Source organism: Entelurus aequoreus, linkage group LG06, assembly GCF_033978785.1.
Source record: "Entelurus aequoreus isolate RoL-2023_Sb linkage group LG06, RoL_Eaeq_v1.1, whole genome shotgun sequence".
NCBI classification, from domain to species: domain Eukaryota; kingdom Metazoa; phylum Chordata; class Actinopteri; order Syngnathiformes; family Syngnathidae; genus Entelurus; species Entelurus aequoreus.
In genome coordinates, this window is record NC_084736.1 from 3,288,283 (window position 1) to 3,308,987 (window position 20,705).

General features: G+C 37.2%; 1 protein-coding gene across 1 annotated transcript in view; it reads right to left on the bottom strand.

The window, feature by feature from the left end:
• Positions 1-20,705, bottom strand: part of clcn7 (chloride channel 7) — a 45,307-nt gene that overhangs the window by 16,997 nt on the left and 7,605 nt on the right. Inside the window, exons 5-15 of the mRNA XM_062049851.1 lie at positions 19,198-19,330; positions 18,982-19,091; positions 18,840-18,920; positions 18,700-18,762; positions 14,762-14,845; positions 14,581-14,674; positions 13,005-13,069; positions 8,132-8,248; positions 7,979-8,033; positions 5,219-5,279; positions 4,107-4,248 (exon numbers count right to left, since the gene is read on the bottom strand). Of these exons, the coding sequence (XP_061905835.1) occupies positions 4,107-4,248; positions 5,219-5,279; positions 7,979-8,033; positions 8,132-8,248; positions 13,005-13,069; positions 14,581-14,674; positions 14,762-14,845; positions 18,700-18,762; positions 18,840-18,920; positions 18,982-19,091; positions 19,198-19,330 (1,005 nt within the window). The remainder of the gene's footprint in view (positions 1-4,106; positions 4,249-5,218; positions 5,280-7,978; positions 8,034-8,131; positions 8,249-13,004; positions 13,070-14,580; positions 14,675-14,761; positions 14,846-18,699; positions 18,763-18,839; positions 18,921-18,981; positions 19,092-19,197; positions 19,331-20,705) is intronic.

The window sequence follows — 20,705 nt, forward strand, 5'->3', positions numbered from 1 at the left end:
CCATTTTGTCCACAAGCGACGCTGAGATCATTATCCATGCGTTCGTTACGTCTCGTCTCGATTACTGTAACGTTTTATTTTCGGGCCTCACTATGTCTAGCATTAAAAGATTACAGTTGGTACAAAATGTGGCTGCTAGACTTTTGACAAAAACAAGAAAGTTTGATCATATTACGCCTATACTGGCTCACCTGCACTGGCTTCCTGTGCACCTAAGATGCGACTTTAAGGTTTTACTACTTACGTATAAAATACTACACGGTCAAGCTCCTGCCTATCTTGCCGATTGTATTGTACCATATGTCCCGGCAAGAAATCTGCGTTCAAAGAACTCCGGCTTATTAGTGATTCCCAGAGCCCAAAAAAAGTCTGCGGGCTATAGAGCGTTTTCTATTCGGGCTCCAATACTATGGAATTCCCTCCCGGTAACAGTTAGAGATGCTACCTCAGTAGAAGCATTTAAGTCTCATCTTAAAACTCATTTGTATACTCTAGCCTTTAAATAGACTCCCTGTTTAGACCAGTTGATCTGCCGTTTCTTTTCTTTTCTTTTCTACTGTGCTCCAAACCCGGGGTGGACCGCTAGCCTGTTCATCGGATGGGGACATCTCTACGCTGCTGACCCGTCTCCACTCGGGATGGTTCCTGCTTGCCCCACTATGGACTGGACTCTCGCTGATGTGTTGGACTTTCACAATATTATGTCAGACCCACTCCACATCCATTGCTTTCGGTCTCCCCTAGAGGGGGGGGGGGGGTTACCCACATATGCGGTCCTCTCCAAGGTTTCTCATAGTCATTCACATTGACGTCCCACTGGGGTGAGTTTTCCTTGCCCGTATGTGGGCTCTGTACCGAGGATGTCGTTGTGGCTTGCACAGCCCTTTGAGACACTTGTGATTTAGGGCTATATAAATAAACATTGATTGATATCCGCCCTAAAAGCTAACAAAGATGCAGTGCCATACGACCGCATGAATTGGCAGTCAGCGCCTTATTGCTCAGTTTAAATGGAACATTTTGCACATGAATGTCTGACAAAGTGCAACCACTCAAATGAGGAATACACACTAGGGATGTGCGTATCGATCCTGTGGTATCGATATATCGATACTCACACGCTACTCATTTGGCATATCGATATAAACCAAAAAACGGCGTGTGGGGTGTGCAAGCATCACTTTCAGATGTTTTTGATGACTTACTTAACTTCCTATGTGCTGGGACAGCCCTGTACCTGGCAGAGTATAGAGCTGGCCCAGTCACGTGACAGGAGACAGCCAATGAGCGTGGTCAACGTGCAACACTCACACAGCCAGCCGACAGCGATGCAGCCAGGCATATCCAGTGTCAGGCATTGTTTATTTTATTTTTTTACTGAATATTTTTGTTTAAATGATTATCCTAAATTCAAATAATTTCCACACAGGGGAATTTACTGTTAGCTGAAAATTGCTTGAGTATTTAAAACAAGATAAGAAAGAGATACAATTTGGAGATTCTTCATCTTTGCATTACAGTTTTATTTTTTTCCAAGAAAATCTTGAATATATGATTGAATGTGATTTTGGTTTTAATCTGTAAAATTATTTCTAACATTTCGAAAACATTAGCCTATTTCATATTTCATTAATTGCTAATTATATCACAAACTTTAAAAAATAACTGCAGCTTCTTGCAATTCGGATTTGATTGTTAATTGGAAAGCCCTAATATTTAATTATTATTATATATAATATATAGTTATTATTATATATAATATTTAATTTATTTTTCATATTTATGTTATTTATTTTAATTTTACTTTTATTATATATTGACCATAATAAATGTGGTATAAATGGTCTGTATTTAAATAATAAATAAATAATAACAATAGTAATAATATTTTTGACTGACAAAAAATTGCCAATAAGAAATTATTGGTATCGGTATCGGTATCGATGAAAATGCAAGAAAAAGTATTGGTATCGTATCGAATCCTAAAAGTGTGGTATCGCCCATCCCTAATACACACTCTGATGTGTTTGTTTACTTCTTAAAGGGTCCCGGTGACTCCTGGGGAACATTGAACAAAGACTCAAACAGCAAGAAAGCAGCTGGTAAAAAAATTAGATTAAGCCTGTTTCTACTTATTTTAAAACAGCCGACAACTAAGATAGATAGATAGATAGATAGATAGATAGATAGATAGATAGATAGATAGATAGATAGATAGATAGATAGATAGATAGATAGATAGATAGATAGATAGATAGATAGATAGATAGATAGAGATAGATAGATAGATAGATGGATAGATAGATAGATGGATAGATAGATAGAAAGATAGAGAGATAGATAGATGGATAGATAGTACTTTATTGATTCCTTCAGGAAAATGTATTACATATGAGAATCCCTTCACTGGCTTCCTGTTCCACTCAGGATGGAATACAAAGTCTCCCTACTAACTCACCAGTGTCTCCATGGAAATGCCCCCCCTCTACCTCAAAGAACTGCTCACCCCCAAATCCTCCCCATGACACCTCCGCTCCGGACAGGCTAACCTTTTCCAACCTCCGAAGACAAAGCTCCGAACTATGGGAGACCGGGCTTTCTGCTCCGCCACTCCCAGTCTGTGGAACGCTCTCCCTGACCACCTGAGGGTACCACAGACTGTGGATGCTTTTAAAAAAGGCATAAAAACCCTTTTTTTTTTTTAGATATAGTTTCAAGTTTATTATTCTTCGGTCAATCGTCAACAAAATAAACAAACAGTTGTACATTCTTAAATTGAAAATGAAAATGTTGCAGACCGAAAGGGTTTAGGCTGAAGTTGAACACTTATTATGCCTAACCCTATAAATAATGTCAAGTACAAAATAAACTTCCGAAAATGATTGAATGTCCATTGTACAACATATTATAAATACACATTATACATAACATAAACACAGTTCAATTATATACACAGTAAAGGCATTTGAAATATCCTTGTAGACATGTTAAACCTTTGTACCAATTTATATACTATATACAAACAATTGTACTTCCATTATTATTTATAACCCACATTTAGTATTTGAATTAACATTGATCATAGTATTAACTACTGTGTTGATTCTAGAGTGATATATTTTTTCAAGACATTGGTCTTAAAGTGTTTTTTAAATGTGTAAATAGAACTGGAACATTTTAAGGAATAATCCAAGCTGTTCCACAGTTGAACCCCCCTGACCGAAACACATCTACTTTTTAAGCTTGTTCTTATCTTAGCTTTCTGGAAGACAGCTGAACCTCTGAGGTCATAGGGATTCTCTCTGGGTTTAAACCTCTCCTGTAGACACCCAGGCAGCATGTGGTTATGAGCTTTGTACGTCACAATAGCAGTGTTGAGGTCAACAAGATCGTGCAGTTTTAATGTTTTTAATTTAATAAACAGAGCATTGGTATGGTCATGATAATCTGCATAATTTACAATTCTAATCGCTTTCTTTTGAAGTAAGAATATAGATTTAATGTTTGTTTTGTAATTGTTACCCCAGATTTCGACACAATAATTAAGATAAGGGAGTACAAAAGAATTATATAACATGATAAGAGCCTTTTGATTTACGGAGTTTTTTATTTTATGTAACATAGCAATATTTATATATACGTGTGCTAGTTGTAGCTATTAGGCTGTTCTAGTTTTTATTTATTTTTACTATTTATTTTACTTGTTGGGGGCAGCTATTTGTTCTAGTTTTTATTTATTTTACTTGTTGGGGGCAGCTATTTGTTCTAGTTTTTATTTATTTTACTTGTTGGGGGCAGCTATTTGTGGTTCTAGCATTGTTGGGTTGTTTTTTTTTTTTTAAATGCACTGTAGCACTTTGAGGTTGTTTGCTCAATGTAAAGTGCTTTTACAAATAAAATCTTTTATAGTGATGTTGTAGTAATTACAACACTACGGACAGACATTAGCCGCTAGCACCTCTTCCTGAGGGCGTTCTGCATGACACGACGGGTGGGGGTACTATTTAGAGGCGGTACAGTAACGAATGATTCCTTAGTATGGCGGTACTATACTAATACCGGGATACCGTACAACCCTAGTTTGAACTGAATGTGTGTGTTCGTACCTGCAGAGGGTACTCCTCCGTGTGCTCTGGCCCAAGAGGCTGACAGTCATCGGAGAAGTAAATCATGGTGAATGACACCGTCGCGGTCACAGCAGCCACCAACATGGCCTCCATCACTTGCAGACAAGGTCGATGGACGTACCTGATGCACACACGGCAGGATGTTTTCACTACACAGTCATAATAATAATAATGCTACAGTGTATTAAAATAAGATAACAAATAAAATAAAAACCATAACTAGCACACACAGATCTAAAAAAAAGGCTTTTTTAAAAAGAAGGGTTTTTAAGCCTTTTTTAAAAGCATCCACAGTCTGTGGTGCCCTCAGGTGGTCAGGGAGAGCGTTCCACAGACTGGGAGCGGCGGAGCAGAAAGCCCGGTCTCTCATAGTTCGTAACTTTGTCCTCGGAGGTTGGAGGAGGTTAGTCTGTCCAGAGCGGAGGATTTGGGGGTGAGCAGTTCTTTGAGGTAGAGGGGGGCATTTCCATGGAGGCACTGGTGGGTTAGTAGGGAGACTTTGTATTCAATCCTGAGTGGAACAGGAAGCCAGTGAAGGGATTTGAGAAGCATCCATTGTTGAGTGGATGCCCATTCAGGAAATTGTTCACATGCTTTGCCACGTATGCTTGTAGAGTCAGACCATTTAGTTGAGATTAAGAAGGAATGGGTCTTTTTAATACCATGAGCACTCATTAATGTTGTTCTTGTCAAGCACCCTTTAAAGCAACGGTTACTACCCTCATTTACGCTTATGAGCAAATGATCATTAAAAAACAAGGTTAATGCACCCAAACGTTTAAATACCTTGCTAAATTAGCGGTGTAATGTTATGCAAACTATGGTTGCAATCACAGTGCATAGCAGAAGATTTTACTGCCCATTATGGAGACTATAGGTATTGCTGTAGCTTGGGATATTTGTAAACTGGAAAATGAGAAGCACTTCAAGTACAAACCCCCACTTTGTATGGATACACACTGATACACTTTTGCTGACAAACACTAAACAACATCATAGTGTGAACGCGTCATTTGACCTTTTTGCTCTCGACCAGGGAAAGATGATCCAAACATGTGTTTTGTGCTTGCTGAGATTTGTCTCCTCCGTACCTGATCCTGAAGATGGTGAGCCAGTAGTTGAGAACATTGAACAAAGCTCCCAGCAGTCCACCTGCAAAGGAAAATGTTGGCTATGAAATACAAAATGACAAACTGAGACGTTAATGTGGAAAAAGACAAGGTTTTGATGCCGGTGATGACCACATCATTCATGCCTATGACAGGATTGGGCTGGCCTGTGGCATACATAGCTTGGTGTTTGACTGCAGTGCGTCCCGACAAGCTTGGTCTCCCCATGTAGAAACAGCTTACTAACACTATTAGTAAAAAAAGTTGTGCACAGACAAATGTTTTTTAGAGAGTAGGATGTGGGAAGCCTAAACACTGCCAGCCAGCGATCGCTTTCTAGTGACAGACGATATTGTAAGTGGATAAGAATGATCTTTTACTCTCTAAAAAAAACTATTTGCCTGCACACAAGATTATTTAACTAATGATGAACACAATGGATTCATCCTGCCAACACACCTGCTGTTCACGGGGGCCTTAGCAGGTACTTAACGCCAAACTCTCTCCCAAGGGGGGAGGAGGGGGGTTTAATATCTGATGATTCGGCTGAGGGATTGAAGACAGCCCTAAAAAAATAGGTAATAAAAAAAATCATAAAATATTTTTACAGCATACACTATATCAGTGCTTTTCAACCTTTTTTGCGTTGAAAAAACACGGCGGCACACCACCAGCAGAAATCATTAAAAAACTAAACTGAGTTGACAGTAAAAAGTGGTTGTCACAATTGTTGGATATGACTTTAAAGCAGGGGTCACCAACGCGGTGCCCGCGGGCACCAGGTAGCCCGTAAGGACTAGATGAGTAGCCCGCTGGCCTGTTCTAAAAATAGCTCAAATAGCAGCACTTACCAGTGAGTTGCCTCTATTCTTTAAATTGTATTTATTTACTAGCAAGCTAGTCTCGCTTTGCCCGACATTTTTAATTCTAAGAGAGACAAAACTCAAATAGAATTTGAAAATCCAAGGAAATATTTTAAAGACTTGGTCTTCACTTGTTTAAATAAATTCTATAATTTTTTTACGTTGCTTCTTATAACTTTCAGAAAGACAATTTTAGAGAAAAAATACAACCTTAAAAATGATTTTAGGATTTTTAAACACATAACTTTTTTTCTTTTAAATTCCTTCCTCTTCTTTCCTGACAATTTAAATCAATGTTCAAAAATTTATTTTTTCTATTGTAAAGAATAATAAATACATTTTAATTTAATTATTCATTTTAGCTTCTGTTTTTTCGACAAACAATATTTGTGAAATATTTCTTCAAATTTATTATTAAAATTCAAAAAAATTATTCTGGCAAATCTAGAAAATCTGTAGAAACAAATTTAAATCTTATTTCAAAGTCTTTTGAATTTCTTTTAAAAAATTTGTTCTGGAAAATCTAGAAGAAATAATGATTTGTCTTTGTTAGAAATATAGCTTGGTCCAATTTGTAATATATTCTAACAAAGTGCAGATTGGATTTTAACCTATTTAAAACATGTCATCAAAATTGTAAAATTAATCTTAATCAGGAAAAATTACTAATGATGTTCCATAAATTCTTTTTTTAATTTTTTCAAAAAGATTCGAATTAGCTAGTTTTTCTCTTCTTTTTTTCGGTTGAATTTTGAATTTTAAAGATTCGACATTGAAGATAAACTATGTTTCAAAATTTAATTGTCATTTTTTTTGTGCTTTCTCCTCTTTTAAACCGTTCAATTAAGTGTAAATATCATTAATTATAACATAGAGTTAAAGGTAAATTGAGCAAATTGGCTATTTCTGGCAATTTATTGAAGTGTGTATCAAACTGGTAGCCCTTCGCATTAATCACTACCCAAGAAGTAGCTCTTGGTTTCAAAAAGGTTGGTGACCCCTGCTTTAAAGCATAACAAAGCATGCATCACTATAGCTCTTGTCTCAAAGTAGGTGTACTGTCACCACCTGTCACATCACATATTTTCATTTTTTTGCGGTTTTCCTGTGTGTAGTGTTTTACTTCCTATTTTGGTGGCTTTTTCTCTTTTTTTGGTATTTTCCTGTAGCAGTTTCATGTCTTCCTTTGAGCGATATTTCCCGCATCTACTTTGTTTTAGCAATCAAGAATATTTCACTTGTTTTTATCCTTCTTTATGGGGACATTGTTGATTGTCATGTCATGTTCGGATGTACATTGTGGACGCCGTCTTTGCTCCACAGTAAGTCTTTGCTGTCGTCCAGCATTCTGTTTTTGTTTACTTTCAGTTTTAGTTTCGTTCTGCATAGCCTTCCCTAAGCTTCAATGCCTTTTCTTAGGGCACTCACCTTTTGTTTATTTTTGGTTTAAGCATTAGATACCTTTTTACCTGCACGCTGCCTCCCGCTGTTTCCCACATCTACAAAGCAATTAGCTACCTGCTGCCACCTACTGATATGGAAGAGTATTACACGGTTACTCTGCCGAGCTCTAGACAGCACCGACACTCAACAACAACACATCATTTGCAGACTATAATTACTGCTTTGCAAAAAATATTTTAACCCAAATAGGTGAAATTAGATAATCTCCCACGGCACACCAGACTGTATCTCACGGCACAGGCACAGTGGTTGAAAAACACTGCACTTTATATTACAGCATAATGACGTGACGTCAGTTCGAGATGCCTTTTTTACAAAATAAAAAAATCTAAAAGGCCCCTTTGACTTTTTACCATGCCATTCCTTGGTGCAGTATTTGAATGGATTATCGATACTGCAGAAACAAATAGTTTACCTATTGCTCCCATGGCGATGAACAAAGGGATTTCATAGAGGTAATAGGCCACACTCTGGGGGGAAAAAAAAGGACAAAAATTAAGTCGTTATTTATTTTCATTCAACGTAAACACAAAAAGCCATCATGTATTTTGGACTTTTATGTCCTTACATCGTTCTCGAAGCGTCCAAAGTTGATGAGACCGGGGTTGGAAAGGTCACCGGGGTTTTTGTGATAGATACTCAGGAAGAAATTCAAGGTGAAGGTCGAGATCATGGAGGCAAAGAACTGCAGAGGAAAAAGGTGTAATCATATTTAATATTAAAGTGCAATAATAACGAGAAAAGCACATTTGAGAATGCAGACCTACACCAGGCCCGACTAATAAAGTTGTGAATCCAGATCGCTGGGAAAATGGAATCACTTCTTTCTTATCCTATTTCTGACATTTCCTGAAAGTTTAATAAATAACCATTGAGCCATCTGCAGAGGAATGAAAGAAACTGCGGCAACCCTCTGGTTAGTCACCCACTATTTTTGCCTCTGTGGGTGGAGACGGGGTATCTCGCAATACACACACAGAAGTAGAGGCTTGTAACATAGACGTAAGGTATCGTAGCACAATTGATCAGATCTAATCAAATCTAATCTTGTTCCTTATCTCCATCCATCCATTCATTTTCTACCGCTTGTCCATTTTTGGAGTCGCGGGGGATGCTGGAGCACTTCCTGAAAGTTTCATTAAAACTGGCTGTAACTTTTTGAGTTATGTTGTTTTACAAACTTCCTGGCCAGAACGTGCCAGTGCATGTGCGAGCACAATGTGGGCTTCCACTTTGTGGATAATTTTCAGTCATTGTGGCTATTTTCACTGTGCAAGTATTAAGAACAATCTTATTTTGAATTCAACACATCTAGTTTGGGCGTCTGTGTGTGAAATAGTCCTTGGCGGATGACTCATTAGCTCCCTGCAGGATACCAGGAGACACTGTACCAACTTTGGACTAATATTTATATTATTTGTGAAAAGAAGGGGTGTCCTGGTCCGATATTGATATCGGCCCGATATCAGCAAAACAACAAATAATGGATTTTATCAGTTCGCATCTAAAAACTCCCATATTAGTTAATAGCATTTCTCAGATTATATAAATGTTGATGACTGAAGTGCTAATAGCAACCCAACCTGACTGAAGTGCTAATAGTCTCCCATTGCATTAAAATTGTAAATAAGTGGTCAACTCAGGCCATTGTGTCTCGATTACCGTGACGGGCAGTTTCATTGACGAGTGAACTAATAGTTGGATTTAGCTTACCCTGGGAATTTGGTCGTCCCTTAATGAGTTCGGGTTGCAAGATCCCAGTGACGATAATAGGGCATTGAAACGTAAGGAAAAGGCTGGAGGCCATTTGTAAAAGGTACAATAAAGACTCCCGGGTTGCAAGATCCCAGTGACGATAATAGGACACTAAAATTAAGAAAATATAGACACAATGGCCTTGGAGTGTGACAAACAGAAATGTGATGGCAGCGGGGGAGGAATGTGATGAATCATTACTGTTTAATGATCAATTGAATGGACGGTTGTCGACAATGGAATTAGCAGGTAGAGTTTAAAAAAAAAAAAAGAGAACATTCCTTGAAAGGGTTAAAGGGTTAAGGGTTAAACTCTGATGATTAACTTGTGTGATGACTATATTATGATGATAGTATATATTTGTACCATGAATTGATTAACGTGGACCCCGACTTAAATAAGTTGAAAAACTTATTGGGGTGTTACCATTTAGTGGTCAATTGTACGGACTATGTACTGTACTGTGCAATAAAAGTTTCAGATAAATGCCTTTCAATTGTGCACAAGGTTGGTCCTTTCTTGTATTTCAGTGAAGTCAACATGTTAGGCTACACGCTACTAAAAGCTAGCAGCTACATAACAGCACACAAGCTTGACAGGCGCCGATTTACTGCGTCATGAGTTTGATTTAATAAATTATTGTGGCCACGGGATGTCAGCAAAAAAAAAAAAAACACTTCACTTTTTTGGGGGAATTCTGCCTATTGTTCACAATCATGATGAGAGACATGACGGATGCATTATAACTCATCTGCTTAAAACAGAAGCAATGGGAGGTCCTCTATTCCGCCCATGAAACCCAATAAATAAACATCCAAAAACCGCCAACAATACCACATTTACATTTCATGACTTGAATACTAAGCAAGTATTAGTGATATTGTTGTCTTCAGCGCTAATGCAGACAAACTATTAATGGCGGCGCCGTGATCGCAAGCTTTTGTGCCTAATATTGACATAATTGAGTGCTATGAAACACAAAATGACAAACTGAGACGTTAATGTTGAAAAAGACTATTATATGTAGTCAATGTAGTCAGTCTAGTTCTGTCTAAAGTGAGGTCTGGCAGCCATTTGCAGCACACAGCTTTTTTATTTGTTTTTATTTTTAAATGGGCTGTGACACGATTTAAAAACAACTGCAAAAATGTATAAAAGAACAAGCAAAAGCAGGCTTTAACACGACGGTAACACAAAGTTGTATATTAAATATACACTACAGGCCAAAAGTTTGGACACACCTTCTGATTTAAATGTGTTTTCCTTATTTTCATGACTATTTACATTGTAGATTGTCACTGAAGGCATCAAAACTATGACACCTGTGAAGTGAAAAGCTCATGAGAAGAAGCTCATGGAGAGAATGCCAAGAGTGTGCAAAGCAGTAATCAGAGCAAAGGGTGGCCATTTTGAAGAAACTAGAATATAAAACATGTTTTGAGTTATTTCACCTTTTTTTGTTAAGTACATAACTCCACGTGTTCATTCATAGTTTTGATGTGACAATCTACAATGTAAATAGTCATGAAAATAAAGAAAACACATTGAATGAGGAGAAGGTGTGTCCGAACTTTTGGCCTGTACTGTACATCAGTTAATCTTCTTATAGTCACGATTCAGCATTTGTGAGCTTTGGTAAAAAAAAACATACGGTATGTTTTGTATTATCACATGTATTATCTTTTTTGTTCTCTAAAAACAGGCTGTTTTTTCCACAGTAAACAACTCTCATTCACCGTAAGTAGCCGCTACAAGGTATTTATTTCAGATTCGTATGAAATGAATACTGCCTTTCATTAAGTGAACAAAACAGGGATCTCATTTGACACTTTCTGCACCTCATAAGAAGGCTAAACCACTCACATAAACAAATAAACCAGATTAGATTAGTTAGTAAGATCTTCCACAACAGACATAAGTGAGTGGTAAACTAATTCCTTGCTTGTGGACGTTTATTGTGGATCATAAATCATACCTCTCACCTGGATAGTAAAAGGAGAGGACATATTCTGACAAGTTGGCACACTTTGACAGCCAATTTAGATCCAGAAGTGGCGAAAACGGCATGAAAAGACGCTCGGTTCCACCCCTCTTTTCTTCGCGAGGATTATGTGTCTTTCTTCATCTAAACAGGACTATAACAAGATTCTATCAATCAGCATCTTCGTTGTAGTCATTGTACAGTAAGTGATGATTATTATGTTCCTTGGCTCACATGAAATCTGCAGTGAGTAATAATGAGTGATGTTGGGGGGAAAAAAGTGAACATTGTGATGCGTTTTTGAAATTCATGCAAAATACGTGAATAAATAAATATTACAAATGTGCTTTTTTACTACATTACATATATACTTACACTACCGTTCAAAAGTTTGGGGTCACATTGAAATGACCTTATTTTTGAAGGAAAAGCACTGTTTTTCAATGAAGATATCTTTAAGCTAGTCTTAACTTTAAAGAAATACACTCTATACATTGCTAATGTGGTAAATGACTATTCTAGCTGCAAATGTCTGGTTTTTGGTGCAATATCTACATAGGTGTATAGAGGCCCATTTCCAGCAACTATCACTCCAGTGTTCTAATGGTACAATGTGTTTGCTCATTGGCTCAGAAGGCTAATTGATTATTAGAAAACCCTTATGCAATCATGTTCACACATCTGAAAACACTTTAGCTCGTTACAGAAGCTACAAAACTGACCTTCCTTTGAGCAGATTGAGTTTCTGGAGCATCACATTTGTGGGGTCAATTAAACCCTCAAAATGGCCAGAAAAAGAGAACTTTCATCTGAAACTCGACAGTCTATTCTTGTTCTTAGAAATGAAGGCTATTCTACAAAATTGTTTGGGTGACCCCAAACTTTTGAACGGTAGTGTACATCATGTATATAAACCTTAATGGAGGTGTTTGGATGTTTTTAAGGGCTTTTATAGGCAGAATAGAGCAACTCCTATAGGCTCTATTGTAAGCAGACTTGATTGATTGATTGATTGATTGATTGAAACTTTTATTAGTAGATTGCACAGTACAGTACATATTCCGTACAATTGACCACTAAATGGTAACGCCCGAATACGTTTTTCAACTTGTTTAAGTCCACGTTAATCAATTCATGGTAAAATGATCACTTTTATTTACTATTTAGAATGCATAAAAATTTTTTAAAAAGTGTTCTTGTCTTACATAAGGATTGTGAATGATAAGCAAATAAAAAAATTAAAAAAGTACGGTTCCCCTTTAAAAACAGCAATGCAGATGGTTAATAATAAATAGGTTCGTGTTTTCATACCAACCATTGTTCTCTGAGTAATTCCACTTTGATCAAGTCTTTTCTAACATTCCACACTACAAAATAATAATAGTATTGGATCAATATTGGTATCGACTAATACCCAAGACTCCAATATTTGTATCGTATCAGAAGTTAAAAGTTGTATCAGTAAAAAGGAATGTAATGTAAAGTTATGTAGGGTTGGAATTACTATGTGGTGGAGTGTGAATGTCTGTCAGTTTTCTCAACAAATTAAATTATGTTATCTAAATTATAATTTGCACGTGCACCAAAATATTATAGGTTCTTCCTAAGCACATGTGGCTTCTATCCAAAAGATTCCATCAAAGTAAAAGGGCCAGTTTCTGCATAATCCTGCAAAAAATGACTGAAAAGAAAAGATGCGACTTACGATCCTCCATGTCAACATCTGGTTCCAGAAAGAAGCTCCCTCTTCCAGAGAGAATAGTACGCCACCTGTTCACCAAAGAACAAAAAAAAAACCTTTAATCCAAAACTAATTCCGTTTTGTTATTGTACTAGTGCAGGGGTCACCAACGCGGTGCCCGCGGGCTCCAGGTAGCCCGTAAGGACCAGATGAGTAGCCCGCTGGCCTGTTCTAAAAATAGCTCAAATAGCAGCACTTACCAGTGAGCTGCCTCTATTTTTTTAATTTTATTTATTTACTAGCAAGCTGGTCTCACTTTGCCCGACATTTTTAATTCTAAGAGAGACAAAACTCAAATAGAATTTGAAAATCCAAGAAAATATTTTAAAGACTTGGTCTTCACTTGTTTAAATAAATTCATTAATTTTTTTACTTTGCTTCTTATAACTTTCAGAAAGACAATTTTAGAGAAAAAATCCAACCTTAAAAATGATTTTAGGATTTTTAAACACATATACCTTTTTACCTTTTAATTTCCTTCCTCTTCTTTCCTGACAATTTAAATCAATGTTCAAGTAAATTTATTTTTTTAATTGTAAAGAATAATAAATCAATTTTAATTTAATTCTTCATTTTAGCTTCTGTTTTTTCGACGAAGAATATTTGTGAAATATTTCTTCAAACTTAATATGATTAAAATTCAAAAAAATTATTCTGGCAAATCTAGAAAATCTGTAGAATCAAATTTAAATCTTATTTCAAAGTCTTTTGAATTTCTTTTAAAATGTTTGTTCTGGAAAATCTAGAAGAAATAATGATTTGTCTTTGTTAGAAATATAGCTCGGTCCAATTTGTTATATATTCTAACAAAGTGCATATTGGATTTTAACCTTTTTAAAACATGTCATCAAAATTCTAAAATTAATCTTAATCAGGAAAAATTAGTAATGATGTTCCATAAATAATTTTTTTAATTTTTTCAAAAAGGTTCGAGTTAGCTAGTTTTTCTCTTCTTTTTTTCGGTTGAATTTTGAATTTTAGAGAGTCGAAATTGAAGATAAACTATGTTTCAAAATTTAATTGTCATTTTTTTCGTGTTTTCTCCTCTTTTAAACGGTTCAATTAAGTGTAAATATCATTAATTATTAATAATAACATAGAGTTAAAGGTAAATTGAGCAAATTGGCTATTTCTGGCAATTTATTTAAGTGTGTATCAAACTGGTAGCCCTTCGCATTAATCAGTACCCAAAAAGTAGCTCTTGGTTTCAAAAAGGTTGGTGACCCCTGTACTAGTGGGCCGAGGACAGTTTGACACACATTTCCCTCACTCTGGGAACATTTTTGCCACAAAAGGCAGAAGCAAATGGAGGTGAGTAACATGACGGAGTTGTCATACTTGTCAGTATAATAGCAGTGTGCACTTCAAACTGCTGCTTTAAAAGACACTAATGATAATACTACCGTACTTCTTAACGAAGGCATCGTTCTACCATTTTCCTTTAAACCTTCTCCCTGATTTGGCCTGCATCAACTGTGGTTGGAAGAGTTCTAAATAAACAGCACTGAGATTTGAGGCTATTTATTATTGCTGATTTTACCAACTGGTGCTCCAAAAGCAGCCGAGACTCCGGCAGCAGCCCCGGCGGAAACAAAGTCCCTTTTTTCTGTGTCTCTCCGGAAGTATTCAAAAATCTGCAAGGACACAAACACGAGATATACAACAATCTTTTCAACAAAATCATGACTTGACAACTACACACTGCACACACACACACACACCTTAAAGTCCCTTTTCAAAGAGGTGCTTCGGCCTTGGGAGACTCCAGCAGCTACAACTGCCCCAGAGTGGATCATTGGACCTTCCTGAAGGATTGTGGGAAGACAATAAAATAGATATGTTACTTGTAGGGTTGCAAAATTCCGGGAATATTCAAAGTTGGAAACTTTCCATGGGAATTAACGGGAATGAATGGGAATACACATTGAATGCAACATGCTAGATCTTGCAGCATGATTATTAGCTAAAACAAGCTGATTTCATGCAAATTCAGAAGAATTTCAACCCTGCACTGTGCATTCCTCCATCCCATGCACATATAATTCCCAGCATGCTTCACACTACAGCAGGGCTATTGAGGCCACACTAGTACAGTATTTGAGCCCAAGAACTTCATCCAGTCAGGTAAGTTTTGATGATATTACTGGGGTAAATATATTTGATCTATGGTATTTAAGTGTAATAGAGGTGTAATTGCTTGTTACTGAATGACTGTAGACTACTCCAGCAGCCTTCCACTCAAGCTAGCTAGCTGTTCCTGTACTTGTTCAATGATTTTGGGGCCAATATCTCTAGCTAGCTAGGTTTATGTATCACCACAGTCTTGTAATGAACTGAAAATATTTCTCCATTAGCCGTGATGCAAATTTTCTCTATTTTAAAGGCCTACTGAAATGAATTTTTTTTATTTAAACGGGGATAGCAGATCTATTCTATGTGTCATACTTGATCATTTCGCGATATTGCCATATTTTTGCTGAAAGGATTTAGTATAGAACAACGACGATAAAGATTGCAACTTTTGGTATCTGATAAAAAAAAGGCTTGCACCTACCGGAAGTAGCGTGACGTAGTCAGTTGAACATATACGCAAAGTTCCCTATTGTTTACAATGATGGCCGCATGAAGTGAGAGAGATTCGGACCGAGAAAGCGACAATTTCCCCATTAATTTGAGCGAGGATGAAAGATTTGTGGATGAGTAAAGTGCAAGTGAAGGACTAGTGGGGAGTTGAAGCTATTCAGATAGGGAAGATGCTGTGAGAGCCGGGGGTGACCTGATATTCAGCTGGGAATGACTACAACAGTAAATAAACACAAGACATATATATACTCTATTAGCCACAACACAACCAGGCTTATATTTAATATGCCACAAATTAATCCTGCATAAAAACACCTGCGTGTTTGTTATGCTAGCTCCTAGCTCCTCTGCTAGCTCCTAGCTCCATAGAACACGCCAATACAATTCAAACACCTGATCAACACACACAATCACTCAGCCCAAAAGACCGTTTACCTAACCCAAGGTTCATAAAGCTTATATATTTTTAAAAAGTTACGTACGTGACGCGCACATACGGTCAAGTTATCGAATGTTTAGCAGCCAAGGCTGCATACTCACGGTACCTGATATTCAGCTGGGAATGACTACAACAGTAAATAAACACAAGACATATATATACTCTATTAGCCACAACACAACCAGGCTTATATTTAATATGCCACAAATTAATCCTGCATAATAACACCTGCGTGTTTGTTATGCTAGCTCCTAGCTCCTCTGCTAGCTCCTAGCTCCATAGAACACGCCAATACAATTCAAACACCTGATCAACACACACAATCACTCAGCCCAAAAGACCGTTCACCTAACCCAAGGTTCATAAAGCTTATATATTTTTAAAAAGTTACGTACGTGACGCGCACGTACGGTACGGTACGTGTTATGCTAGCTCCTAGCTCCTCTGCTAGCTCCTAGCTCCATAGAACACGCCAATACAATTCAAACACATGATCAACACACACAATCACTCAGCCCAAAAGACCGTTCACCTAACCCAAGGTTCATAAAGCTTATATATTTTAAAAAAGTTACGTACATACGCAAAAAAAAGCCAAAGCTGCATACTCACAGTAGCACGTCTGCGTCTTTGTCATCCAAATCAAAGTAATCCTGGTAAGAGTCTGTGTTGTCCCAGTTCTCTACAGGCGTCTGTGTATCCAAATCAAAAGTCCTCCTGGTTAGAGTCTCTGTTATCCGAGTTCTTCCATCTTGACTGCATCTTTCGGGAATGTAAACAAAGAAGCGCCGGCTGTGTACTGTTGTGGCTGACTACGTTCGAAAAATACGTCCATTTCGCACCGACAACTTTCTTCTTTGCTTGCTCGGCTTCCTTCTCCATAATGCAATGAACATGATTGAAACAGATTCACGAACACAGATGTCCAGAATACTGTGGAATTATGAAATGAAAACAGAGCTTTTTCGTATCGGCTTCAATGTGGAAGGCATACCCGTGTTCGCCGGGCTACGTCACACGCATACGTCATCCTCAGAGGCGTTTCGAACCGGAAGTTTAGCGGCAAATTTAAAATGTCACTTTATAAGTTAACCCGGCCGTATTGGCATGTGTTATAATGTTAAGATTTCATCATTGATATATAAACTATCAGACTGCGTGGTCGGTAGTAGTGGCTTTCAGTAGGCCTTTAAATCCCATTCATTTATGCTAACAACGTTAGCGATCCGAATTGACCTTTTTTGTGATGTGTAAAGATCAAGTAGCAAATACTAAATCAAAAGGTGTAGTTTCCTCTGCCTTCTGTTCTGCTAGCCATTCTGTTGTCATACAAGAATGTAGCTTATAGTTTGATTCAGCATGCTGATTGACTGTTCATTTATTCATCTAGCCTATTTCTATTCATTTGTTCATCAGTCAAATATTTTTAGAGACTACTCCAGTTGTTTAGCTGACTTTATATCTGTGTGTGGCATTGCATTAGTCTTTTACAAGAATAAATGAAAAAACAGAGGCTTGAGAAGCTTAGCTAAAAGCTTTCATTTTGAATTTTGAATGGGACTTTGTGGGGGGGCATCATTTATTTTATTCAATCAACATTGATGTTTTTTTATGTTTGATGAAGTTCTGCTCACAACAATAAATTTGTATTACAAATGTTTGCATACATGTCTGTTTATTATGACCACAAAATGTTTATATTTATGTCTGTATATGATGGTTAGTATAAATCACCCCAAATTTCCTGTTAATTTCTATTCATTCCCCATTAATTCCCATATATTTCCATTAATTCCCATGGACGTTGTCCAACTTTGAATAATCAAAAAATGGTCAATATTTCCAAACTTCCCGAGCTTAACTTCCCCTGGTAAATTTCCGGAAAGTTTCCAGAAATTGAAAGCTGAACTCTTAACGTTAATAATAAAAAAACAACCATTTGTGAAGTATAACATTTCTTCATTATTATTTTTCTCTATACTTTTTATTATTGAAGTACCTTGAAGGTAGAATAGCGCTATACAAGTATAATCCATTTAGACATGACGTCAATACAGTGCTGTGAGTTAAAGAGCTGGAAAATAAAAACATTCAAGCTCACTAATCAGTAGCAAGTCATTTCTCGCAGACAACTGATAGAACAAGGAGGTGTATGTCTCACTTTGGGTTGATGATAAAATATCAAATAACAATGGTGTCCAATGAGGAAGATGTATTTATTCTTGTTTAAACATTGTTTAAATGTTGAATTTTTAGTCTATGACGGTCTAAGTTTAGGGTTTCACAGCCATGAACATACTGTAATATTTCATTTTGTCTTAAAACCAATTGGTCACTCATAAGTAAGTCAACCAAATAATTATCTTGTGTGTGTTTTTAATTGCTCTTTAACCAAGCAAAAATATGTTTGATCCGATTGCTTGATTAACCAAACACATTTACACAACAATACTCCATTACTAAAATATTAGCTAGCTGCAGCCCTTGTTTGAGTTGGTTTGAAGCATAAGAACCCCAGAAATATAATAATTATAACACAATTCTCAATTGGAATGTTACCAACATTCAAAGTACTCATTAAGCCAACTATTTCCCCAACTGATATTTTTGAACGGTTTATATTAGCAGGCTTCCTACCTTTCCAACAGCAAGTCCACCCACTACAGAGCAGATAACGCCACACACTTTTACCACCAGGGTCTGAAAAAGAAAAACAACAAATAAGGTGTGTTAACTGCTTTTTCAAGTTATCCAACAGACTGTGTGTGTATATATACCTTGAGCCGAACCACCCGAGGAATCTTGACTCCATTCAGGTAACATTTTATTTGAGGAATACCACTTCCTGCTGCTATAGGCTGAATAGAAATGGCGTGAATATGTCACAGTACAACACATGTTGTCATATGTCGGTCTTACCTCAAAAAAGGCAACAATGATGGCGCCCACCATGACAAAGATGGAGTTAAGGACAGCCCAGAGGATGAGAGAGATGGACAGGCCACCCACTTCTGTAAACCTTTCAATATCTGTGAGGTTCAACAGTCAAGAAACACCGTGCCAGGCTGGAGAATGAGGTGCATTAATATAATGTTAAAGTATCAAACAAGTGTTTTAGAGGAAGAATCAGGATACTTTGTTTAACAACTTGGTATTTAATTCCTGCCAGCTGCTCCACCACAATGTCGATGAAACAGGCAATGAGGCCTGTCAAAAAGCCAATCAGGCCGCAGACCACCCAGCGACTGATCTCCAAACATCGAAAACCCTTCAAGAAAAAGAGCAAAAGATACAGGAAAATGTATATTAAATGGTAAATGGGTTAGAATAGAATAAAAAGTACTTTATTGATCCCTGGGGGAAACTCAGCACCACAGTTCGCCCACAATAAACAATAAACACTTAGGTATTTTTTACCTGTGCAATACTTTTTCATAACATGGTCACTACTGTCTAGTTTCTCTTGTTATATTCTTATTTTACTGTTATATTTGTATTCTCATTGTTGCTTTTTATTTTTATTCTATTGTAATATTTTTCTATTTTTTTTCCATTTATACCTCCATTATTTACTTTTTACTTTTTAAATTCGATCTCAATTCTGTACACTGCTGCTGGAATTTTAATTTTCCTGAGGGAACTCTCCTGAAGGAATCAATAAAGTACTATCTATCTATAAATACAGTCTATTATACAGCATTATTCACATGTGAATAATATCAATACAGTCTATTATACAGCATTATTCACATGTGAATAATATAAATACAGTCTATTATACAGCATTATTCACATGTGAATAATATCAATACAGTCTATTATACAGCATTATTCACAATATAAATACAATCTATTATACAGCATTATTCACATGTGAATAATATAAATACAGTCTATTATACAGCATTATTCACATGTGAATAATATCAATACAGTCTATTATACAGCATTATTCACATGTGAATAATATAAATACAATCTATTATACATCATTATTCACATTTTACACTTGTATAGCGCTTTTCCACCTTCAAGGTACTCAAAGCGCTTTGACACTATTTGCACATTCACACACCGATGGCGGGACAAGCCATGCAAGGTCCTAACCACGACCTATCAGGAGCAAGGGTGAAGTGTCTTGCTCAAGGACACAACGGACGTTACTAGGATGACAGATAGGCCCCTCCCAACTCCAAAGACAAGCTCCTGGGGATAGGCCCCTCCCACCTCCAAAGACATGCACCAGGGGATAGGCCCCTCCCACCTCCAAAGACATGCACCAGGGGATAGGCCCCTCCCACCTCCAAAGACATGCATCTGGAGATAGGCCACTCCCACCTCCAAAGACATGCACCTGGGGATAGGTTGATTGGCAACACTAAATGGTCCCTAGTGTGCGAATGTTGTCTATCTGTGTTGGCCCTGTGACGAGGTGGCGACTTGTCCAGGGTGTACCCCGCCTTCCGCCCGAATGCAGCTGGGATAGGCTCCAGCACCCCCACGACCCCGAGAGGGATAAGCGGTAGAAAATGGATGGGTGGAAGGAATAGTAATGATTAATTATAATTACAAAAAGAAACACCACCAAAGTGGGGAGTCTGGGGACATTCTTTGTGTTTTTTACACTTGAAAAGTGTCCTGTG